This window comes from Lobosporangium transversale (assembly GCF_002105155.1).
Source record: "Lobosporangium transversale strain NRRL 3116 chromosome Unknown BCR41scaffold_18, whole genome shotgun sequence".
Classification (NCBI taxonomy): domain Eukaryota; kingdom Fungi; phylum Mortierellomycota; class Mortierellomycetes; order Mortierellales; family Mortierellaceae; genus Lobosporangium; species Lobosporangium transversale.
In genome coordinates this window covers 135,553-156,739 of record NW_019028996.1, presented here as the reverse complement: position 1 = coordinate 156,739, position 21,187 = coordinate 135,553, and the positions used below count along the sequence as shown (strand labels likewise).

The following is a 21,187-nucleotide window of genomic DNA, read 5'->3' as shown; positions in this document are numbered from 1 at the left end:
TCAATAAACCAAAAAGAGGCAGAATTTTATGGGAAAGGCTCATAGATATACAAAATACTCTACCCACCTTTTGTTTGTTTAATTGCGCGCTGTGCTTGTCATCACTGATTCAATGCACAAATCCCACTTCTTCCAACTCGTTCCACTGGCAGCGAAAATATTTATTGTGGAGGGGAAAAAAGCAATTTTATCTTATTTAAAGAATGAGTCTGCTTTCAAGTACTTGACAACAATCTCACCTATGTAGAGCATTTTTTTTTTTTTTTTTTTTTTTCATCAAAAACGATAAATGAGCTTGAATATCCATCATATTTAAATACCTGATATTTGTCGCAGAAATGTATGCTTACCTGCAGCAACAATCACGGCAATGACAATGAGGATGATAACGATCCAGGTATTGTAGTTCATATTGTTCGATGCCAAATCATCGCGCAGCATTGTTAACAAGTCTGAAATCACCAGGCATCGGTCACTCAACACCTTGGCGCGCTGTCCAATTTCGAGATATCCACGGATGGCATTATATAGTGGCTGAAGTTCTGGTTCTGACCAGAAAATCTCAGGCGTATCTAATTTAAAAAAAAGGCATTGGGATGTTCAGTACCAAGGTACCGCTTGATTTCAATGTAATTGGCTCAACTCCTTATGAAGAGCCAATGACTTCTAGAACAAAGCCTAATAATCATACCAAGCACATTGGACACAAGGTCGACATTCATGCGCAGTTGGAAAAGATGTCCCGAGATCCTAGTGATTTGAGGCCTAGAATAGTTCAGTTTCCCTGTTTGCGCCAGCTGGATAGGGATGATCTTGGTATCATCAATGGTATCGTCCATTTGACATTCATAGAGCGCCAATTTGACAGACTGTGAAATGGCGTGGGATATTGTCAGCTTGATCATGTGGTTTCCTCCACGCAACGTGATCCTTAAATGGCGGAAAAAGAATAAAAAGACACACGAACAAAACGCGCGATGCCATTAGACATGACAGGCACTCTAGTCAAGATATTGATCCTCGCTCATCTGTCGTTCAATTATTAAAAAAAATTGCTTACATGTCATTGTAGATACGTGGCGCTGAATATCCTGCGTACTCGAAGTGAAACTCTTCTGTCTGAACATCTTCAGGCAGCAATCGCTTTATTTCAAATTGTGCGAGATCGTCCATGATCCATGCTTCTTGCTCCAAAGTCATATTCCAGAAAACAGTGACCCCATAGTCAAAGAAAAATACTTCCCCACCCATAAATGGAGCCACAGCATGATTTTGGCTTGATGTAAGAGCTAAATCGGCAGTGTCAGGCTGTAGATCTGTAGGAGACTTGAGAGTGGTAGTCTGATCCTCTACCGTATCAGTGAAATAATCTTGTTGTTCAAGCGCTGTGCTAGTACTCTGGTCAGATGGTCCAGTCTCATGTCTTGATGTGCTCAAGCCGACATCTTCATTTTGTTCATTTGGCCGGCTGGCAGTTTGACGTCTGTTCTTTAGTTTTTTGCTGTTGATGGAATTGTTACCAGATCTGATCCCATCTCCTTGTGTCTTGAGATGCTGGCGATATCCTTCCTCCGCCAACTCTTTGGCATGCTCAAGTGACCTAGAATAAGCATCTCCTGTATTCTCTTCGTACTGCTCCAACTGCTTGTCTAAAACAGAGCCGCCGCCAGGAGATCGAACTGGCGGTCCCGCCATATATTTGGTTGTTTTCCCTGGAACAAGAGGGAAGTGATAGGCAGCATAGAGTGCCTCATCATACAGTCGGGGCTGGACCGCATGTTTTTCCCTTAAAAATGTTGTAAGTCTTTTAATATCATACCCTTCTGCAGTGCAGTAGGCAACTACCCTATGATGTATCATCCAGTGAAACATGAATTGTTAGACAGAATCATTCAGCTTGATGTTGGCGGATGAATTGATATTGCATGGAATAAAGCCTTTTGAGGTCGTTATTAAAATAAATGATGTCCTTCACCATATTTACCTGGCGAGACCCCTAGCAGATCTCTGTTCCTTAGTCAATAGCTCTGAGCGAGTTGGGGCTCGTCCGTGAAGTCCTCTTCTCTTGATCCAGTAGTTAGGCTCGTCACGGAAAGGATCTAGCGAGTCATCAAAAGGGTTTTCTTCATACCCCGTCTCATCATCCTCCTGATCCTCCGGTAGCATTACCAGTTTTTGAGATACTTTAGTGGTACGAAGAGGTACTTGCTTTTGCTTCGGAGTCGTTGGACCCGGACTAATAAAGCCAGCCTGCATTGCTGCAGCATTGGCGCTTGCAGTATTGATCCGCATGGAATTATCATTGATAGCTCCATATGAAGTTGGACCACTATTGGTAGGATGAAAAGTACGCTTTGCTCGTGAGGCGTCAGGAAAGAGCCGACGCGGGTTAGGTAGTGGAGTAGACGAAATGAATTGGACGTGGTTTTGGTGCTGCTGCTCTCTGTAGGCGTTGGAGGTTTGCTGACGCCTGTTTTGGACTAATGGGGAGTACACGCCAGGAGTCTGTTGCTGATTTGGATCAGTCATGGTGCCAGTTGGGGTGGTCTGGTGGAAAACAAAAAATTCAAGGAATTATAAGCAGGTTAATGGAGGAAAGGAAGGACGGAACTTCTTACCTCGATTTGTGTGACGTAAAATTGCTACATTTTTATTGTAGGGTAGCCACACATCAATTGTTCTCAACAGCGAAAACGTCTCATTGAAAGTTCAGTAATGGAACAGTAGAAACGCCTGATCTGCACTTCGTAAACATAGAGCCTGGATTGTGAGCATTCCTTCGATGGCCTGCTACAACCGGTGCGATACAACAAGCCGTAAGTTGAGGACATGAGGGTAAAATCATGGCCCCATATAGGAAATTCTTACCAAATACTCCAAATCCCTGGAAACAGAAGGGCTCAGATATGACGTCTGTGAAAATTGTTATAATTGACAGAAATGGGCCATGCAAATTGAGTGTTTATTGATGAAGCCGACTATAGTAAAGATAATAACAATAAATATAATACTACAATACTAATAAATAACAAGATAGAACAGCTGTAGGCTTTTAAACACGTCCTTCATAGACTGGGATATTCAGATAAATATGCGCGATAGTCATATCCTTGATAGCCTGTGGAGGTTGTAACGTCTATTGGTTGACAAATAATGGAGCAAAAGTACATTGTTAAGTCAAAGTTTGTACCCATCGTGAAATTGTTGTGATTATTATTATTATTTACCAATTCAAACGCGCGTCAATTCTGTGCAAGGACCATACTTGGAGGTAAGGTCAAACTGGCGAAGTTTCTTCTCTTCTTCTGAGATATCAGCTTGATGAACTAATGGCTCCAGAAACAATAATAGCGAGACTATAACAACGAGCAGCAACGAATCAACAAAAGATATAGATCAATAAAACCCAGGGAAAAAAACTTACACCCAGAATGGATGTCGCCTACGTATGGAACTACACAGGCACTCTCCTTGGATGCTGTCTTTACACTCCTCTTCGCGATAACCCTTGAATTTTTGATATCTTCGACGGATGCAATTGCGTTTACGTCTACGTTCTTTGGTTCCGAGATACCCAAAATAATAGAATTCTTATCTTGAGCATGCGCGTCCCCATACCCGTCTTCGCCGTGGTCCTCTTGATCACAGTGATCCGAAACTGATTCCTCAGCTGAGTAGTCTAATTCATCACTGTAGCCATCCTCTTCTTGTTTGGTCAATTCCTTGGGAGCTTTTCCTGATGTTGGTACTGTTTCTCGTTCTAACTGCAGGGCAGTCGTGGAAGCCGTTGTCTTTTTGGCAGCTACAGCTCTCTGCGCTGTCGTCGGTTTCTTTCCTCGCTGGAAAAAATTGGCGCTGGAGTCGAGTGTGACAGCTCGTTTCTATGATGCCATAATGGGAGCTGTTTGTCGATTAAAGCGATCATTTGCACAAAGATTGGCCAAATCTGCTCACATGATTTATTTTAGAGAACCAAATATTTTTGAGTAGGAATTAATCTATTTGACAACCCGGGTTGCCAATAGTAAAATATCTAATTTGACAACCCCAAGCTCACTGTTATTTGACAACCCTTTTTTTATTGGCAAGATTATTATGTGAAAATCGTTTCTATTGCTATCTCTCAGCAACACGAAATCCCTCCAGCAATCTAAAAGCTTCCATCAAATAACAAACTTTTTTTTTTGGTTACGAGGTGTTGTTTTTTATTACAACTGATTTCTAAAACAAGGGTTTGCTTTTATAGAAAATGTGCCTATACGGGTAACATGCACTAAGGGGTTTTTGGATATATAAGCATGCATAAATTCGGAGTGGTTATGCGACGCTTGATGGCGCATGCGTAAGACGCGGAAAGGAAAAAAAGAGAGACAGAAGAAGCTATAACCACAGTCATGATAATGGAGTGTTGCCACCATTTTAGAAATCCAGCTGAGAAAGGCCCTCCATAAGTGCAAGAGGGTGAAGACTTGTCATGTGACAGGTTGAAAAAGACAATTTTTCTTCTTTTCTTGACAACCCGGGTTGTCAAATAACAAAAAAGAAGACCTGGGTTGCCAAATAAGCCGGTGTGACTGCTAAATTAGGGGGGTTGTCAAATAGATTCACCCTTTGAGGAGAACCCTTTTGTCCCAGACGCTGGGTATGCGATCAATTTGGCTTCCAAGAGAGTGACGTAGCATTTTTATTTATTATATCGGAATAATCACATAAACAAGTGTCTCTTTTCTTCCAACCACAACCGTAAACAGTATTTTGCTCCATCCCTTTGTCTTGCGCATTCTTCTCACCATGAACACACCCAACGGCCTCCCAATTCAAGAGCAAGTAGACATTGTCAATGTCGCAATCAACGATGTTCTTGCCACTGATCAAATTGAAAAAATATTGATCAACGGACTAGAAGAAATAGTAAGTTTCTAACGCGAATAATTTTTGAATCGATGACGATCTGCTGAAATCTAATCAATATTATGTTACAGAGAGAAGCCTTAGGCGCGTTGAGCCCCAGCAAGGATGATGGGGAGCATGACGATGAAGGAGAGGACGATGATCAAGAGGACGATGATCAAGTCGGTCATGCACATAATTTTGAGGTCAGTGCTATAATGCTACAATCAATAAAGTCTAGTTCGTTGCATAATAATAAAGTAATAACTCAACAGAATACCTATGCGTCAATTGTAGCCTTTAAAGACGCGTATTGAAAATGGTCTCAATAATATTGTTATTGATAAAATGAGAGGGGCTTTGTGTGATGATCCTGAGATTCTTTTATCTGCAAAGCACTATAAAATTGAACCTGAATCTCGGTTCAAAGTTTTGAACACCTCGAGAGTAGAATTCTACATTCAACCTGAGCGTTTCGATGCTTGGCTCCTGAAGCATCAAAGGCCTACCTCCACCAACTTTGTGTTGGCAAAAAAATACGATTACAAAGTTGACAATCAGTGTCGCCTTTCCTATGAATGTCAATGTACTGGCAAGAAGCGCATAAGAAAAGATAGAGTTCAAGGAGGTGTCACTGGCAAGACTAGAAATCGTGCTCCAGGAATTAAACAAGGATGTGGAGCAAAAATCTTCGCTACGCGTGCGCGCGAACATATAGAGACTAGAAATTCGAGAGGGTTTGAAGGTCTTTTTATTTGGCAAACGGGAAGTGATACACTGCTGGTGGAGTCATTCACCACGAAGGGGCTTCTTATGAGATCAAAGTTGACTTTTCAAGATCTCCCACTGGGCATATCATGTCGTGCTCCTGTCACTATTTCTTCATGAACCACACTTGTTGTAAACATATCGCTTTGGCTCAGCTAGAATATCATCCAGTGACATTCTTTCGTGTTGATCAATGGGAGCATGAGTCCAAGTTCCAGCCGGGGATGCTTGAGCCTCTTGAGGAGGAGCATTCTGCTAATCCAACTCCTGACGTTGACCATATTGCAATTTATATTCAACGTTTGACGCTCTTAGAAGAACTCAGGGATAAAAATGCTGACTTTCCACAAAGAAAGCAAATTGAAAGGGACCTGTAGGCTGTACTAGAGCGTTTCGAGGCAGTGTTTCCCCGGCGAGAGGGACAGGGACCTGAGAATAAGCGGCCAAGACAACGTTACTGGACGTAGATATGTCGTGTTTGTCGTTGAATTAAAAAAAAAAAAAAAAAAAAAGCTTACACTTGTAGAATTTAAAAATAGAATAAGGTTTACCGCTCTATCCCTGTGTAAAAAAAAGACCCTGTCTTTATCAAAAGACGCTTAATACTAAAGAACCAATATCATTATAGCCCATGTCTGCTAATGATAATAAAGACACTTTCATGGGGCCCTGGAGGAGCTGTTCTCCAATTCTGAAAGGCTAGGAATGGAACTGATGCTTATTTATGGTGTATTTTGTGTTTTATCAAAATTAATCCGTCTTTCAATCCGTATTTTTCAGTGTTAGAATATACACCGCACTCTCATACATCGCTTTTTCCCATAGCTCGCGCTACTGATGGTAGCCACTGCCCATAGCTATAATATGAGGTCTGGTTTTGCGAGATCCGGCTTGTATCCATCGAGTTTTTATAAGCGTAAAGCTAAAAAACATCATTTTTTGAAGACCTGTTGATATTTGGGTATATGATGACTCTGTCTACCCATGGCAAACACTCAGAGAAACCCAACGGTCCTTAATCCATGTTTATAGCTCTATTTATTTAGAAAGTTTGAAGAGTTTTGGAAATCTTTTGCAGATTCTGTTCAATTTCAAGTAAAAACTAGATAATAACCTATGTGATCTGTTGCCAAATCTTTGTCTAAACGCGTCTTCATTAAACATCCTCAGTATTAAAACTTATTAGTTTTTTACTCAAAGCATGAAATAGGGCACTAGAGATGTGTATTAGTGTATTCTACATCATTTCTGAGGGTTTCAGGTGTTTTGAAGCAGTTCTGGTGAACTTCACTACTGAGGGTATGGTTTTTCTAGATTACTTAGTAGAAATGGCGGAGGAAATAGTACTTTGATATTTATTGGTGAGGAAATTTTCAGGGAAATAAAATATTTTAGCTCTAAAGCGAGCTCTAAGCCGCATTTATCCTGGACAAAAGGACACTCCCCTTTGAGTAGAATTTAGCAATCACACAGGCTTATTTGGGTTGGAAAATTATCTTTCAACCTGTCACATGACAACTTTCCACTATCCACACTATTGTCGCATGTCTTACCGACCACTCATTATTCTATTGGTTTTCAAGTGATAATGAACACCATTGACAATTAGGGGACGAAGTGGATTGTCAAATAACAGCCCTGAGGATCCTTGTCAATTAAAAAAAAGGGGTTGTCAAATAACAGCGAGCACAGGGCTGTCAAATCAGATATTTTACTATTTGGCTCAGGTTGTCACGCAAAAAAAATAATATGTTATTATATAAATATATAGGGTTGTCAAATAGATTAATTCTTTAGCAGAGTCAAGTTGGAACTGGCGTTGTCGCCTGAAAGCTTCCTATCATGAACATCTGCTTGACTTCTGCATTCTGTTCGTCTTATTTATTAATGTGTCGTCCTCCATGGAGTTTATAAAGAAATATTGAAGCACCACTATGATATAGCATGGTCAAACACGAACGAACTTGCTTGTCTTAATCTTGGTCATTTGATAAGGTGACTGTTGAGCTGTGAGCAAACTACCATGTATTTTGTACAATGCTATTTACACAAGGGTTTTTTATCTCACATATTGACGCAGAATTGCGTGTTATATTGATTACGGATTAGGATATCCTTTTGGGTGCGATGGTCCTTCACAACCAAGGATAATAGTATAGTTGGAAGTGCACACATTTTGTTCCTTGACATATTTATTTTCAGGCTTAGGAATGGCATCCATGCAGACTGTCAGGAAGAGAACAACAAAAAGTTGTATACCTACTGAATAGTGCTGAGAGAGTAACAAAAAAGAGAAGAAAAAACTTTCGATCACCATCATCGATATGTTTCATTTTCTGTGGCTTTTTATTTGTTCTTACCGTCGTCCTGGATACTGAAGCCTCGCGTACATAGCCGACACCAGCTGGGTCGTCGGCATGTACGAATAATGGTATGGTTACCTATGCGGCTACCACAGCTCGTCTTAAGACGCAGGTAGCTGGTACATGGCAAAACAAGCATAGCACAGTCCACAACGACGATTGCTTCCTCCACTCATAGATCTCAAAGCTATATAAGTAAAAGGGTCGTTTTCTAGTTTGGTATTTGTGCGCACATTACAGTTGTATTACACTGCGATTACCAAGGCGTGCCCGGATCATAAGGAGACTACCAGCAAGATCGTGAGCAAAGAAAGGTTCAGTTCATCCTCAAGAACCTTCGTCTATCAAGGCCAAACTAGGCTACTGCCATTGCGACAGCCAACGGTTTAGTAGGCGTTGAGGACTTTGGAACTAATTAGTTGACATGGTGTGCAAAAATGAGTTAATGCAAAGTACAAATGCGGTCTTCAAACTAACCTCAGCCTTTGGCTCGTGCTGCTAAGTTATTGGACTTGAACCTCGAAAGACTTGGATGCCTTATCAGTCACGCTATGCGTTAAGGAATCGCATTCGGCACAATAGAGCATGAAGCATATGGCTTATCGAGAGCGTATGTCTGCAAAGAGTAGATAGAAATGCTTAGGAGAGGCAACTGGACAGAAGAATGACCCATGGTACGGTAGGCATTGAAAGATGGATCCTTTTGGACTGCAGTTTTTGAGGATATGACCACTCAGACGGGATGTCATGCTGCAGGCCATAATGTGAGTTGCCACAGCAAGTGATCAAGGCCCGTATAAGTCTATGTGGCCTGACGATGTTAACGGCTATTTTGTTTTTCGATTTAAAGGTTCCTGTGGCAGCTTCGAAGCAATTGTTGATTGCATTATATGAATATTACCTGACTGTGGTCTTAAAGTAGGAGGGATACTAGAGCTACCATAATAAGCTCAATACAGACTCTAAATTCCAGTTGTTGTTCTGCGATATCCACTCGCCCTTTCCTTTGATTTAATAGTTTTATAATTAGGTATGGGTCCTAGGACGGAAATATAAACCCCAGTATGTAGGAAGAAGTGATGATGTTCTTATCATGAAATAGTTTCCTACTCTTAGCAGTGTGCTGTTCATATTCTTCACTAAGTCCTGAGGACATTCTAAGCGTGTCGAGACAAAGCTTTGCACGTTCTGGTGTGCCTTCTTTTCCTCTTTCGAAGAGGGTCCTTTAGGGATTCTGTGCTTCAATATCTTACTTGACAGTGCAGTGGACAATGTTTAAAAGATAGCTTTATAAACACGAGGGAAAGCCGAATAAAATGCTAGAGTATCAACGTATTGTGTGAGAGTGGATGGGATCTGGATACTATGGAGGACAGAGAACAGATATTTTCCATGTTCTCATCCTATTCTTAGTGATGGAGATCATGAGCCATATCCTTTTCTTCGCCTTCGTGACAACGAGCACGAAGCAACTCTGGCGCATTAACAATTAGTGAACTATTCCGCTTCCATCGTTTTTTGTGGGTTACGAAAGAATCAAAACATTTTTTTTGGACCTCTAATATGACCACCACTTTAATAATCATTAAATACTTTTGCACCAATAGCCATCTGTCGAATAAAAAGTAACAGGTCAAAACTGCCAGATTGGTCCTTCCTCTGCAGTATATCACATAAAAAAAGCCCTTTTTTCACTTTATTCGATCAAAATAGTATATTCAGCTATCCGATCGATCGATCATTTTGGGTTTTTTCACCCACTTTCCTTTCAAAATTGCATGGAAACTTTTTTATATATTGCCATTGGCGTTCGAATATATTGAGCACTTACCAAATGTTGAATTCATGCGACCGGAATACAAAAAAGGTTTGTTCCCTTGCGTACTGAAGTTTGAGCCTCCAATATGAATAAGGGTGTGTATAAGGACCTTGAAGGTGTTGCTTACCTACTTTGTGATCATTCGACCACGAGGAAACACTCCAGAGCATGCATGCAGATTACGGTAGCACGAAAACCTTGATAGTATTGAACGGGATTTTTTGCTTGGGTTGCCTGTTTTCAGTGAATACGGTATATATATATGTATATAATAATATTAATATTTGTGTATATGTTTATTTTATGTGACCATGGAGTACATCTGATTGTTGCTATTATTAATAATTAAGGGCGAGACTCCTTCTTCCCCACCAGCAAGTTCCAACATGTCTCCAAGTCATGACTCATCGTCGCAAGGTCGTAGTTCAAAAAGGTCAAGAACTCAGCTTCCATTCTATCTAAATCCTCCACTTGTAACATGGCTGCTGTAGGTGACGCGTTGGTGGCGTTGATGATCGAAGAGTTCGACGGAAACGATGTTTGAGCATGGAATGGGGCTTGAGTGGCCAGATCAGAAGGCGTTCTTACTCGAAGAGACGTCGCACTAGGCGAAGGCTGTCCAAGCATTGATTGTTCTGATGATGCTCGGGAGTTAGGGCTCCCAGAGGATTGAGTATGATGACTATGATGATATGACCCTTGATTTCTGGAGTTAGCAGTCGGTCTGGCAGGTATTGGTTGTCGATAGAAAGATCCAAGGTTCAAAAGCCGAACCCATGCGTCATTAGAGAAGATTAATTCTGCATTCGATCTTTCCAGATTTTGCTCTGTTGAGGCAGTAGAAACTCCAGACATCGGCCTCAGTGGCCCATCTACAAAGTATTCATTATCGTTATCACGGTTGTCGACTGATGGCTCTAGACCATAGCTGCCATGCTCTTGGTTGAAGCCATCCATATCTTGAGTTAAAGGGGACGCCAGCTCAACGCTACAACGGTATTTGGCTGCAATTATGAAGGCTACCAAAAACAGGCGATGCGAGCATCCAGCCTCGCCTTTGGCATCCTTATTTTTCTATCGTACAAACAAGGATGAAATTGTTTAGAGTTAACTGGGTGTCATGGTCTTAGAAGCATACCCAAGTGTTGCTTCAAAAAAAAATCTTACTGCTTTGAGTCTATCCACGTAAATAAGAGCAAGGGTCAAGGTCAGATTTGGATAAGGAATCCTGAGTAATGGCGGCGGATCCCGTGGTGGACCCGTTTGAAATTGAGGCTCATGCTCGTAGTTCGGACGTCGAGCTTGGTGCGAAAGAAATTGTGACGATGCTCGACTCATGCTTTCATGTCTATCCTGTCGTGCGGAAGAGCGTGCCCGTTGATCAAAGACATGAGGTCCTTCTTGATAGCTTTGTTCATATGATGGTTCGTTTCTATATGGATAGATCACTGATTCATCTTGAGGACATTGTTGAAGTCCAGAATGACCTCTCATTGGTTGCAGCGCTTGATGATGGGCGTTCCGTCGGATCAAATGGTGATGGTAATCGGGTGAGTAGCGGTGTTGTCGACCTGATTCAGACTTAATGGGTCCAGGGCCTAGGAGAGATTCGGATAAACGCTTTAGTATCGTAGTTCATCCGGCTGCAAATGTTGGACAGATCGCAGATTAACATATGCTTGTCCTACCAGACGAGACATTTACAGAGACAGAGTTGGAAGAAGAAGTGGAGTTGATTCTGTTCCCTGCTACCGCCTGCTCTGGCTTGGGTTGATGGGCTACAGCCGAATGTGGTTGTTTATTGGGGATTCCTGCGGTTAGGGATAGGATATGACTGATATAGTTTGCAAGAGTCAATAGGCGGGCCGCATGAGCTGGGTTATTTCTTGCAGCTTCAGGTGATGATGTAGCTGAACTAGACCCTTCCTCAGTAGAACCATCTGTGGATGTAGGTAAGGGAGGTTCCCAACGAGATATGGTCAGGTGTGTGCAGAATGCTATCAATAGGGTGCACAAATGACGCATAGAATTAGAAGCTTGCGGGAGGGGGGGAAAAAAAAAGAAGGAAGCACTGCCCCTTGTGGCAATGGTGTACTTCCTTGGCCTGGAGATACATGTAAATATACTTCTACATGTATTATACATACACACACAAAGTGAAAGAATGGGCGAGAATACGTAACATGCGCGGTCATTGCGCTATGCATGTTTGGCGACGGAAAAAAAAAGAGTGCATGTACGGGAAAAAAGGACGCCACACTCAGAGTGCAGACTTGAAATTGTCAAGGATCATGGTCCAAGTGAATAAAGAACACAACCAAACAGAAATCGAAAATCAAGCAACCATTGTCAAAGACAGCAAACATACTCCCGCGCAAGAGTGGCCCTCCATTCCAAACTTGTGATTTTTAATGACAGCCTTACTTACCAATAGTCCGATATTCGACTTTACCACTATCCATCCGCTGGAGTCTTTCAAAACTCCTTTTCATTTGCGAGCTCTGTCCTGAATAAGCTCTCTGGGTCACCTCATTCCTGAAAAGAGTTCGTGCCGGTACGGGATGCAAAGAGTTGTCTCTAGATTTCATGTCGGAATACAATGTTTGGACTGTAGGAGAGGGATGGCGATAGTTGGGGTCTGCGGTCGATAATGAAGACATTGGGTAGTGTTGATTATGGTGGTAGTATGGTCGTGATGGAGTTTTTGCTGAAGATCGATGGTGGGGCTTCAAGTCAGCCTTCATCCTATCAATCACGGACGGTAGTCGATTGTTAATCCGTGGAGAAGCATATGGAGAGGATCTGTACGTAGAGGAGGCTGATCGAGCTGGTGGCTCGGGGTTGGAGTGTATATGATTGATGGTGTAAGGAGATCCATCAGAGTGACTATAGCTGTGATGATTGCGATGATAGGAAATAGAGGAAGAGCTTGTCTTTGCTACTCGCGGACTTCTGAGTATAGAACGAAATGTATCATCATGATGACTGGAGATGTCTTTATGTGGCAACGTGTTACTGGACCATGTATTATGTATGGGCGAGGGAGGTGGGGAAGGCGAAAGTGAAGATTGACGGGTGCATGGCGCGAAGGGTGCTTCGTATTCTGACCTGAAATTGGGGGAGGCGGAAGGATGGTCGTCACAAGTTTGTGAGGTATTCATGTTTGCAGAATTTTGAGGAGGTTTGATTTTATTGACCAGGGCTAGAGCGTATGTTTGGGGAGAAAAGGACAAGAGGATGAAAGGACCTAAATAAATGCCTCAGAACGTCAAATCAACCGCAGAAGGGATAGAAGATGGATGATGATGTCTATCAGCGCAGTTGTTGTTGCTGTCAAAGAGGATAGAGAACGGTTGGCAGCAATGGAGGGAGGCAGTGGAGTGGATGTCTTTGAAAATCCGACGAGGAAAATAAGATGAAGAAAATGTCTATATCACTGTTGTAATAGCATAGTGCGCCATCAGACTCAGGGGAAAAGTCAGGATTGGGAGTGATTGTGAAGGTGCTTGGAAAGAGAAAGAGCAAGAGAAAGAGCGAGGAGGGCAGAAAAAAGGGAAGAGAGAGACCCTGAAATGGTTTACAGTAATGAGCAGAAAAGAAGGCTTGATGATAAGGAAACTGAAAAAAGTTTTTTTTTTAGGCGAGAAGTCTTGGGTATGAGGATACAGGCTGTAATGTTTAAATTGATGAGTGAGCTGGTGTTCAATTTTACTCCGCGGAACGTGCAAATTCTCTTCTCCCACTCTCCCACATAACATGTACATTTTCGCACACAGAGAATAGATATTTTGGATATGAACGACTTCATCAAAAAAAAAAAAAAAAAAAAAAAAAAAAAAGTATGCATTGTGTATAACTAAAACTCCAAAGCACTAAAAAGAAGGGAGAGGGGGCCTCATGTCTCATATGGATTGGGAGTACAAGGAATCCCTTTGTTCGGTCAAATTTTCAACGACGATCGCTTTTTGCCAGATTTGCTTCCAATCGGGGTTTTGACCCATATTGCCACATGACCGCTTCAATTCCGACTCGAAGCATTTTGTGCACACAACTCCAAAGCTTGGATCTAAATCTATCTTACCCTATTCGAGAGGTAGAACTGATTATATCGTGCATAAACAATCCTACCAACAGAAATGCTTATTAGTTTTTTTTTTTTTTTTTTTTTTACACGCACTCGATTCTTAATCAAGCCTCAAAGAACCTGCTGCTTACAGCACTTTGATATCTTCAGTAATAGGCTCCAAAGGATAAATTGCTAAATGGATGGGAGCATCCTTATTTTTATATGCTTTAATTTTTGGCTTATTCGTCTTGTTTTGAGCAAAATGATCCATAATTCTCTGTCTTAAACCATATCCCTTTCAAAGCTTATTTCTATCTCCAGATTGTTTAGTTGCTTCAGTCAGTGTCGCAGTTCGCCCCTGATAAAGCTTTGACCATTGGTATATATATATGTACACACATGAATATATTATATATATATATATATATATATTTGTCATTGCACAGTATTGGGTTTCGACCCAGACACTGAAGTTCGGTATTATTATTATTATTTTCGCGTCGCGATCAGCTTAAGGCTATATTATTGGATTCCTTGCTGAACAAAATAATACACATGTTTTTTGTTTATGGAGCTGAAGATTACCTTAAACATATTTACTGAGGGCAGAAGAAAAACCTTTCGCATAGTTGACGTATTGGTTACGGTCATGCCCTAATTAGTTTATGAGCATCATGTGTCCGGATGCCGAACGTGGCAAAGTTAACATAGAAGGTTCATCTAAAGATTGTACATAGTGAATAGCCTACTTTAAGAAGTGCTCCCCCACATTGGCACTGACCTAGGAAAGGCAAGCCACCAACCTCTGTCTGAATCGTACTTCCCTAATTGTAATCATTCGACTTCTTTCTTGGTTAATCAGCTCACACGCTTAACTGTCTCAAGAATACATTTCTATATTTCAAAAATAAAAAACACATTTCCATGTCTTCTACCGAGGACAAAAATAAGGATCTGCTAGATCTTTATGATGGCACTGATGACTTGCTCGACTACGGCGATTCATATGATCTTGACACCGAGATTCCAGATTCTGAATTTCAGGCAGTCGAAAATTATGATGAATACAACTTCAGTATTGATGATGATCTCTCACCCGATTCTGTCAAGACTACTATCGCCGCTACTACGGCGTCAACTTCAGATGTAGCGAATATTGCCAACCAAATGGCCGTACCTGACGGCAGCAACAATATCAACCCATATGATACTGCAGAAGGGGAAAAAACCAGGGATGGTGCTACTGAGACTGAAGTCGAGATAGAAGGTGCTGTAGATGCGTCATCATCATCCTCTGCTACAAGTAACAGTATCGCTAATACTGATACTAATGATGCACAAGTTAGTATCCAAAACGGCAATATTAACAACAAGGGTAACAGGAGAACCGATGGATCCCCGGGAAGTCTTCAGGGCCAAAGCAATCAATCCAAGGCTGATTCAACCATAAGCAGAGATAGTGCCAAACAATTCAGTAGCAGTCCCTACTGCAATACATCGCACTCGAGCGCATCGACGCGGGGAGGATTTGGACGAGGAGGACATGTAAATATGCGTGGCCGTGGAAACTTTATGGGGGTTGGACGCGGCAACTACCAAGGCGGCGGTGGTATGGGACATCAGTCTATGATGGGCATGAACATGCCCATGAATGGTATAGCCCTCAACCAAGCTATGGCTCAAGGCATGAACCTGAATATGGGAATGAATATGGGGATGAATATGGGGATGAACATGAATATGCATATGATGGGATTGGGCATGAATGGTCCTCGTTTCTCTGGGTAAGCGCCTATCTTCAATAATTCAAAAAAAAAAAAGAAAAAAAAAAGTTTATGATCAATAATGTTATTCCCAACACGATCTGAAACGTGTTTACTTCTCTTTTTCGTTTCGTGATACTCGTAATAGTGGTTTTGGCAACCAAGGGATGATGCATCCTTTTGGTACCGGGCAGAATATGGGTAGTATGAATGCACGACCTGGCATGACTGTTCCTGGCAGGACGATCCACATTAATCCGAACTTTCAGAACCGTGTGGGGATTCCTGGAGTCCCAGGCATGGGTATGGGTTTAAGTGGCGTCGGAAATGGAGGCATTGTAGCAAGAGATCGCTCCCAACAGCCGCAAATACATAAGCAATCTCAGAATCTGCGATCCCATTATGACGAGTCTAGTAAAGGGCAGTTGCGATCATGGGAAAACAAATCCCTCACTACATCTGATTCAACGGTCCGTTCAGGATCGCGCGATAGACGTGATAATGATCGACATGATGGCAATCAAGGACGTTCCGTAAGTTAATTACTTATCTATATCGTAGCATTACTCTTCACCTACGGCCATACTGATATGATCACGCATATCGATTTTGGATATAGGACGAACATCGAGGAAGTTGCGATCAACCGAGTAGCTCAACTTCGGGAGGGGGATTAGGACGTCGAGATTACGAAAGCCGAGGCATCAGCGACTCACATAGTCCTTCAGAACAAGAAAGAGGAAAGGAAGGTGGATCTTTTGGCAATCGCTCCAATCATCTGGAGCCACGTAAGGATTTGTTTGCCCAATCACAACTAAATACACGAACAAGAAGTCGATCGCCCCAGTCTGTTCAATCTGGAGGAGGTCATAGTTCTATCAACAGTAGATTGGGCTTGAAGCGCTCAGGTGAAAATTTGAACGATGCGTACAAGGCTCATAAATCTAGCGGAGGGAGCACGCCTCGCAGCGAGCAGAGTCGGTCAGGAGCCTTTACTGAAAAGGAAGCAGGATCTGTATCGTTCTTGCGAGATAAGAAAGGACCGTCGGATTCATCACGGGAATCAGATATAGAAGCAAATGGTGCACAGGGAGACAGTGTTCCCAGAGGATTTGTCAAGATGGAGAATGTGCCTGAGTCATTTTCAGATGACTCGATTCGGAGGCTAGCCAGCGACGTTCCCGGGGTCCGCCGCGTTTTGGTAAGACTTGAATTGAAGTTCATTGTCATGATAACGCATTTATGCAAATTTCACTGATTTTTTTTTTTCTTTTTTCTTTACTTTTATATAGAGCATTGCTAAGAAAACCGACCGTACTGTGACCCTCGGGTTTGGCTCGATGGATGAAGCAAAATTTTTCCGTAGACAGATTAATAGGTTTGATATGTTAATTGAGATGATTGCTGCTTTAATGTACAAATATAGTCAATATCCAGGAAACGCTCCCATTCAAAACACTTACTTTTTTCTATATCGTTCGCTTTATCTCTATCACTTTCTAGGACAACAATTGAAGGCTCCTTGGTCACAGTGACCTTGGCTAGTGCGTAAATAACATGACATTCGAATCCGACCCGAAGAGCAATTTTTTTTTCTTTCTCTTTATTCTCATTCGGATATCTATTTTGTATATCTTTGCTATTCTCGTTTAATCCTGCGCATGTTTGAATTGTATTATATTCATTTCTTTATAATTTTTTCCCCCTTTCGGTGCATGCATTTTGTCATTTGATGAGACTATCAACATCAGTGGATTGAACTCAAGGGGAGGGATCTATAAAGTTAATAATGAAGAACCATGTATTCTACTAATGGGCCATTCCAGAGCAGGTGTAGGGATCTAAAGAATGAATATACTGAGTATTGTGCTCAACCTGTACCTTAATGTAAAATAGAAAAATAAAGATGGTACATCATAATATCATCCGTAAAGCTGATGGCAAGAGTGGTGAGAATTGACTTAATGCATGGATTTTGACCGTTTGGAGTCGTAGAGTGGAACAGGGTACCCCGGATCAGGCGAGCCAGGTTCTTCATGATGCTCGTGCAGTGTGTCACCTTGCTGTCGCTGCTGCACACTTCGTTGCGTTTGCTGATGGAGTTGACTCATGCTTAGGTAGTCATGCTCTCCTGGCTGTACATTGCTGGTCATACGGATTAGTCGATGTGAGACATAATCATTCCCAACTCCGTTGCCTATTCCAGTCATGGCTCCGACAATATTAGCACTACTCCCACGCCTGGTGACGGCCGGTGAAGCTGAGTGAGGTGTTAATCGCTTTGGTCCTGATTTTTGCCTTCGATGGTGTGCACTTCTGACCCCAATAGAGTATTGTTGTCCCTGAATCCCAGCCTGAATGGCTGAAGCAGATGCTTCGGCTCTTAGTTGTAATAAAATTCGGTCCAAAGCAAGTTCAATCATCAGCCTGTATTTGAGCATTGACAAGAAGGGCCAAGTCGATTGCTCACCCTTGAGAATCCAGTACTGAATTGACTCGTGGGTTGGATTTGAGATCAAGGTCAAGAAGTCCTGAAGCTGGACTTCAGGGACGATTGTAACGTTTCCAGATACCTTTTCCTCCACTAGCTGCACGAAAAGATGAGGAAGAATCCCTATTTGGTTCAGCTGGATACGTGGGAGCGACGTGAGTTGTCAATTAACCAACCTTACATACACATATATTGCAGTTATAGTGGTTTGAGAGCTTGAATCCTTACCTGGCCCATTCTATGCTTAATCTCCTCCAAGATGACTCTTGCAATCCGCTCCATCATTCCTGCAGAGTAACCAAACCGATCAGATCGACCAGACTTTCGATCCTTCAAACCGCGTGATAGGAATGGGACAATGTAAGGGTTTGCTTGTGAGACAATAAAATGATTGACGTTAAACAGCTCGGAAAGTCTGGTTAGGGGCGTCTCGGGACTTACTGCCCCATATGAAAAGAATGAAGGGGTAGTGGAGTTTGTGTAATTAACGGCTATCACAAAATGTTAAATATTAATATTAACTTAATCTCGTTCAGGATCACGGAACTAAATTAGTAGCAAAGCCACAGTGATGTTGTAATTAAAAGGCTAGTTTATACCTGATGGAGTCCATCTAATAATTCGACCGGATTTATCCTTAGCTAGAAGATCCGCAGCAGAAGAGAATCCCAGCATTGAAGCCGACGTGCACGCTGCGCTACTAATCAGCTATGGGTAATATAGTGTATAGTACATGTGATATAAGTCCCACGGTGTTGAGCAGAGAATATCAGTCGTAAAATTAGGGGGAAATAAATCATGATACTTACAACATTAGGGGATGTGATGTAGTTAAGAAGTTTTGGGCCTTCAGACTTCCGTGATGAGGGCACCGTGATATTGAGGACACGCTTCGTTTTTTTAAATGCTTCCTAGGAGGGTATCCGAAGTAAATAATTATCCGAGGTAGGTTAATCTCCAAAGCATTTTTTTTTACTTATATCAGACTTGCCATGAAGGATACTCATACATCAAATGTCAAATTTCCAACGTTGGTCTGAATACACTCCTGTAAAACTTTGATGTCAATAAGATATCCTATATGCCATAATAAAATTTTATTTTAACTAGTCGAACGGACAATGTAATTATGATTACGAGAATTGAAGCTTTCAACGTCCACATACCTTCAGTCATTAGACGCGTGATCTTTCGGCTCAGGTTACCCCTGACTCCAACACGCTGAAATGCCCGGAGATCAATGCCGCCTTCCTCGAAAATACTCTTGAAGATAAGGACATGCAAATATAAATACTTTTTAGACATTTTGATTTTTCTTGGTTTTCCAACTAAGCAAGCCATGAAGGCTAATTAAAACAAACGATATTGAGTTGCAAACATACAGGCAATTCTTCATCCGTTTTGACGCAAACTAATGCTGCCACCAAGGCACCCACGGAAGCACCACTAATGATGCGAGGTAAAAGTCCATGTTCAAATAGAGTCTTGACCACACCCAAATGGTACATGCCTATTAGCAGCTCAGCATGTAATCACTCATTCAGTTTTTTTTTTGTACAATAGGTTTAAGCATGAAACAAGTTGGTCCAAAGTCGTTGTCATTACCAAATGAAGCACCTCCATGAAGTAGAAGCGCAGAACTTCCAAAGCTCTGTCTTGTTTCCATGAAAAAATCTATTTTTGCCTGTCTTGAGAGTGTAGCGTGGCTAGTCTCGGCTACATGTTCAAGCTGTGAGACTACTTCATCCATATACGACTCGATCAAATGCTTCGTGCCTAGATAAGAGTGGCAAAAGAGTCGTGGGTCTGTAATCCCACCCAAGTTCCGGAGTAGTCCGGAACGGAGTAGGTACATCATGGCTGAAACATCTTTGGACTCTCTAACAAGCTTGAGGTGATGTCTCCGTGAGAGAATCAAGTTGTAATCATAGATATTGGATCGGTGATTGTTACGCCATACATCAGACCCAGTGAGGATGTCAAGCTCGGTGGCTCTGGCCAGCCACTCATCAAAGTTTTTGGAATGTGCAAGCTCGTTCGTCATACGATCTACAAGATTACGGTCCACAATCATGGACCACAGGCCCTACAGGTATTGAGTAAGCAAAATAAAAACAGAGATGAATAGCATGATCCTTTCATGCCTATATCCTGACCAACTTTATTATTCAATCCCCTGCTTTTATTGAAAGAAAAAGGAAGAAATACTTCAGCCCGTAGGAAATACCTTCCATGAATATATGATCAGCTGTAGCAAAGACGCAGAAATAGTCGCAAGTAATTGTATGAGTGAGTCTATAAAAGGTATCTATATTAAAATAGGACCATACGATAGCGACCACAAATTACAATAGGCCGGAAGTTTTAGCTTCTGTTGTACTAAATATTCATGGTTCAAGGTGTTAAAAACATGTAGGGCCAATAACCCGACCATTCTGCTTTGCCTGACTGAGTGAATGATGATGGTTCTGAGGAATGGGAAGATGAAAAAAACTGTCTGGTGAACAAATGGAAATGATTAAGAAAAGAAGACAATGGACCGATCTCTCTCTCTCTCTCTTTCTCTCTTTTGCTTCCCTCTTATGAAGAATGGCAGATTTACAAATGGCATCGTGTCTGCACGTGAAATCGATGTGAAGCGCGTGAATTTTCGTAACGTACCTTTTTTGATTGAAATGAATTTATCAAAATGAATAACAGTCGTATCCTCCCACATGTCCAAGTTCTGGGAGCAGTGGGAGCAGAGCTCTCTTACAAGAAACAGGGGATGGCTCAAAACCTTGTTCAGCTGAAATCAGCTCTATCCAAGCGCTCGAAATCGTTGGGCGCTCGACCAACCAGAGTAACCTCGATGACTTCATATCGTATCGCACAGCTGGAGTTTTATCCCTTTGACCAATTGAGTGTGCTATTTTATATATCATTGGTGCTATTTTACCAACCAACTGAGCCAAGTGGCTTACCAATTTTACTTAACTTTCAAACCAAATTCGCTTAAGTTTTATTCAACTGTAATATCGACCCAGA

General features: G+C 41.8%; 6 protein-coding genes across 6 annotated transcripts; 2 read left to right on the top strand and 4 right to left on the bottom strand.

Annotated features, from left to right (window-relative positions):
• Nucleotides 1-16: 16 nt before the first annotated feature.
• On the bottom strand, nucleotides 17-2,606 carry BCR41DRAFT_322484 (hypothetical protein). The gene is made up of 5 exons (XM_022021472.1): nucleotides 1,985-2,606; nucleotides 1,061-1,846; nucleotides 692-930; nucleotides 351-572; nucleotides 17-239 (listed from the first exon to the last, which is right to left on the bottom strand). The coding sequence occupies exons 1-5, from the start codon at nucleotides 2,527-2,529 to the stop codon at nucleotides 193-195; spliced, it is 1,839 nt and encodes a 612-aa protein (XP_021881375.1). The 5' UTR covers nucleotides 2,530-2,606; the 3' UTR covers nucleotides 17-192.
• A 446-nt stretch (nucleotides 2,607-3,052) lies between these two features.
• Nucleotides 3,053-4,568, bottom strand: BCR41DRAFT_422054 (hypothetical protein; the record flags this gene model as incomplete). Its single annotated transcript, XM_022030098.1, has 4 exons — nucleotides 4,391-4,568; nucleotides 3,425-3,881; nucleotides 3,238-3,356; nucleotides 3,053-3,136 (listed from the first exon to the last, which is right to left on the bottom strand). Exons 1-4 carry the CDS (start codon nucleotides 4,394-4,396, stop codon nucleotides 3,053-3,055), a joined length of 666 nt encoding a protein of 221 aa, XP_021881374.1. The 5' UTR covers nucleotides 4,397-4,568.
• Nucleotides 4,569-4,996: 428 nt separating this feature from the next.
• On the top strand, nucleotides 4,997-6,103 carry BCR41DRAFT_353379 (hypothetical protein). Its single transcript, XM_022024139.1, has 2 exons — nucleotides 4,997-5,091; nucleotides 5,182-6,103. Exon 2 carries the CDS (start codon nucleotides 5,239-5,241, stop codon nucleotides 5,776-5,778), a length of 540 nt encoding a protein of 179 aa, XP_021881373.1. The 5' UTR covers nucleotides 4,997-5,091; nucleotides 5,182-5,238; the 3' UTR covers nucleotides 5,779-6,103.
• A 4,022-nt stretch (nucleotides 6,104-10,125) lies between these two features.
• On the bottom strand, nucleotides 10,126-13,430 carry BCR41DRAFT_353376 (hypothetical protein). Its single transcript, XM_022024138.1, has 4 exons — nucleotides 12,269-13,430; nucleotides 11,529-11,837; nucleotides 11,008-11,438; nucleotides 10,126-10,914 (listed from the first exon to the last, which is right to left on the bottom strand). The coding sequence occupies exons 1-4, from the start codon at nucleotides 12,999-13,001 to the stop codon at nucleotides 10,186-10,188; spliced, it is 2,202 nt and encodes a 733-aa protein (XP_021881372.1). The 5' UTR covers nucleotides 13,002-13,430; the 3' UTR covers nucleotides 10,126-10,185.
• A 1,335-nt stretch (nucleotides 13,431-14,765) lies between these two features.
• On the top strand, nucleotides 14,766-17,579 carry BCR41DRAFT_386421 (hypothetical protein). The gene is made up of 4 exons (XM_022027789.1): nucleotides 14,766-15,690; nucleotides 15,818-16,202; nucleotides 16,289-16,870; nucleotides 16,962-17,579. Exons 1-4 carry the CDS (start codon nucleotides 14,831-14,833, stop codon nucleotides 17,202-17,204), a joined length of 2,070 nt encoding a protein of 689 aa, XP_021881371.1. The 5' UTR covers nucleotides 14,766-14,830; the 3' UTR covers nucleotides 17,205-17,579.
• Nucleotides 17,270-20,698, bottom strand: BCR41DRAFT_353370 (hypothetical protein). Its single transcript, XM_022024137.1, has 10 exons — nucleotides 20,592-20,698; nucleotides 20,388-20,468; nucleotides 19,766-20,246; nucleotides 19,543-19,670; nucleotides 19,327-19,423; nucleotides 19,170-19,237; nucleotides 18,970-19,071; nucleotides 18,760-18,868; nucleotides 18,389-18,651; nucleotides 17,270-18,296 (listed from the first exon to the last, which is right to left on the bottom strand). Exons 1-10 carry the CDS (start codon nucleotides 20,592-20,594, stop codon nucleotides 17,631-17,633), a joined length of 1,998 nt encoding a protein of 665 aa, XP_021881370.1. The 5' UTR covers nucleotides 20,595-20,698; the 3' UTR covers nucleotides 17,270-17,630.
• Between the last annotated feature and the right edge of the window lie 489 nt (nucleotides 20,699-21,187).

What these genes read in the sequence shown, in the direction of transcription:
- BCR41DRAFT_353370 (XM_022024137.1), bottom strand. An exon ending in AAACGGATGAAGAATTGCCT is followed by an intron (nt 19,424 to 19,542) that starts GTATGTTTGCAA and finishes CTTATCTTCAAG; the next exon opens with AGTATTTTCGAGGAAGGCGG. An exon ending in TATTAGATGGACTCCATCAG is followed by an intron (nt 18,652 to 18,759) that starts GTATAAACTAGC and finishes ATTTTGTGATAG; the next exon opens with CCGTTAATTACACAAACTCC.
- BCR41DRAFT_353379 (XM_022024139.1), top strand. Translation starts at nt 5,239, where the DNA reads ATGAGAGGGGCTTTGTGTGATGATCCTGAGATTCTTTTATCTGCAAAG.
- BCR41DRAFT_386421 (XM_022027789.1), top strand. Translation starts at nt 14,831, where the DNA reads ATGTCTTCTACCGAGGACAAAAATAAGGATCTGCTAGATCTTTATGAT. An exon ending in AATGGTCCTCGTTTCTCTGG is followed by an intron (nt 15,691 to 15,817) that starts GTAAGCGCCTAT and finishes TACTCGTAATAG; the next exon opens with TGGTTTTGGCAACCAAGGGA. An exon ending in CCGGGGTCCGCCGCGTTTTG is followed by an intron (nt 16,871 to 16,961) that starts GTAAGACTTGAA and finishes ACTTTTATATAG; the next exon opens with AGCATTGCTAAGAAAACCGA.
- BCR41DRAFT_353376 (XM_022024138.1), bottom strand. Translation starts at nt 13,001, where the DNA reads ATGAATACCTCACAAACTTGTGACGACCATCCTTCCGCCTCCCCCAAT. An exon ending in CTCTGTAAATGTCTCGTCTG is followed by an intron (nt 11,439 to 11,528) that starts GTAGGACAAGCA and finishes AATCTCTCCTAG; the next exon opens with GCCCTGGACCCATTAAGTCT. An exon ending in ACGTGGATAGACTCAAAGCA is followed by an intron (nt 10,915 to 11,007) that starts GTAAGATTTTTT and finishes TTTGTACGATAG; the next exon opens with AAAAATAAGGATGCCAAAGG.
- BCR41DRAFT_322484 (XM_022021472.1), bottom strand. Translation starts at nt 2,529, where the DNA reads ATGACTGATCCAAATCAGCAACAGACTCCTGGCGTGTACTCCCCATTA. An exon ending in TCTGCTAGGGGTCTCGCCAG is followed by an intron (nt 1,847 to 1,984) that starts GTAAATATGGTG and finishes GATACATCATAG; the next exon opens with GGTAGTTGCCTACTGCACTG. An exon ending in CCTTGTGTCCAATGTGCTTG is followed by an intron (nt 573 to 691) that starts GTATGATTATTA and finishes TTTTTAAATTAG; the next exon opens with ATACGCCTGAGATTTTCTGG.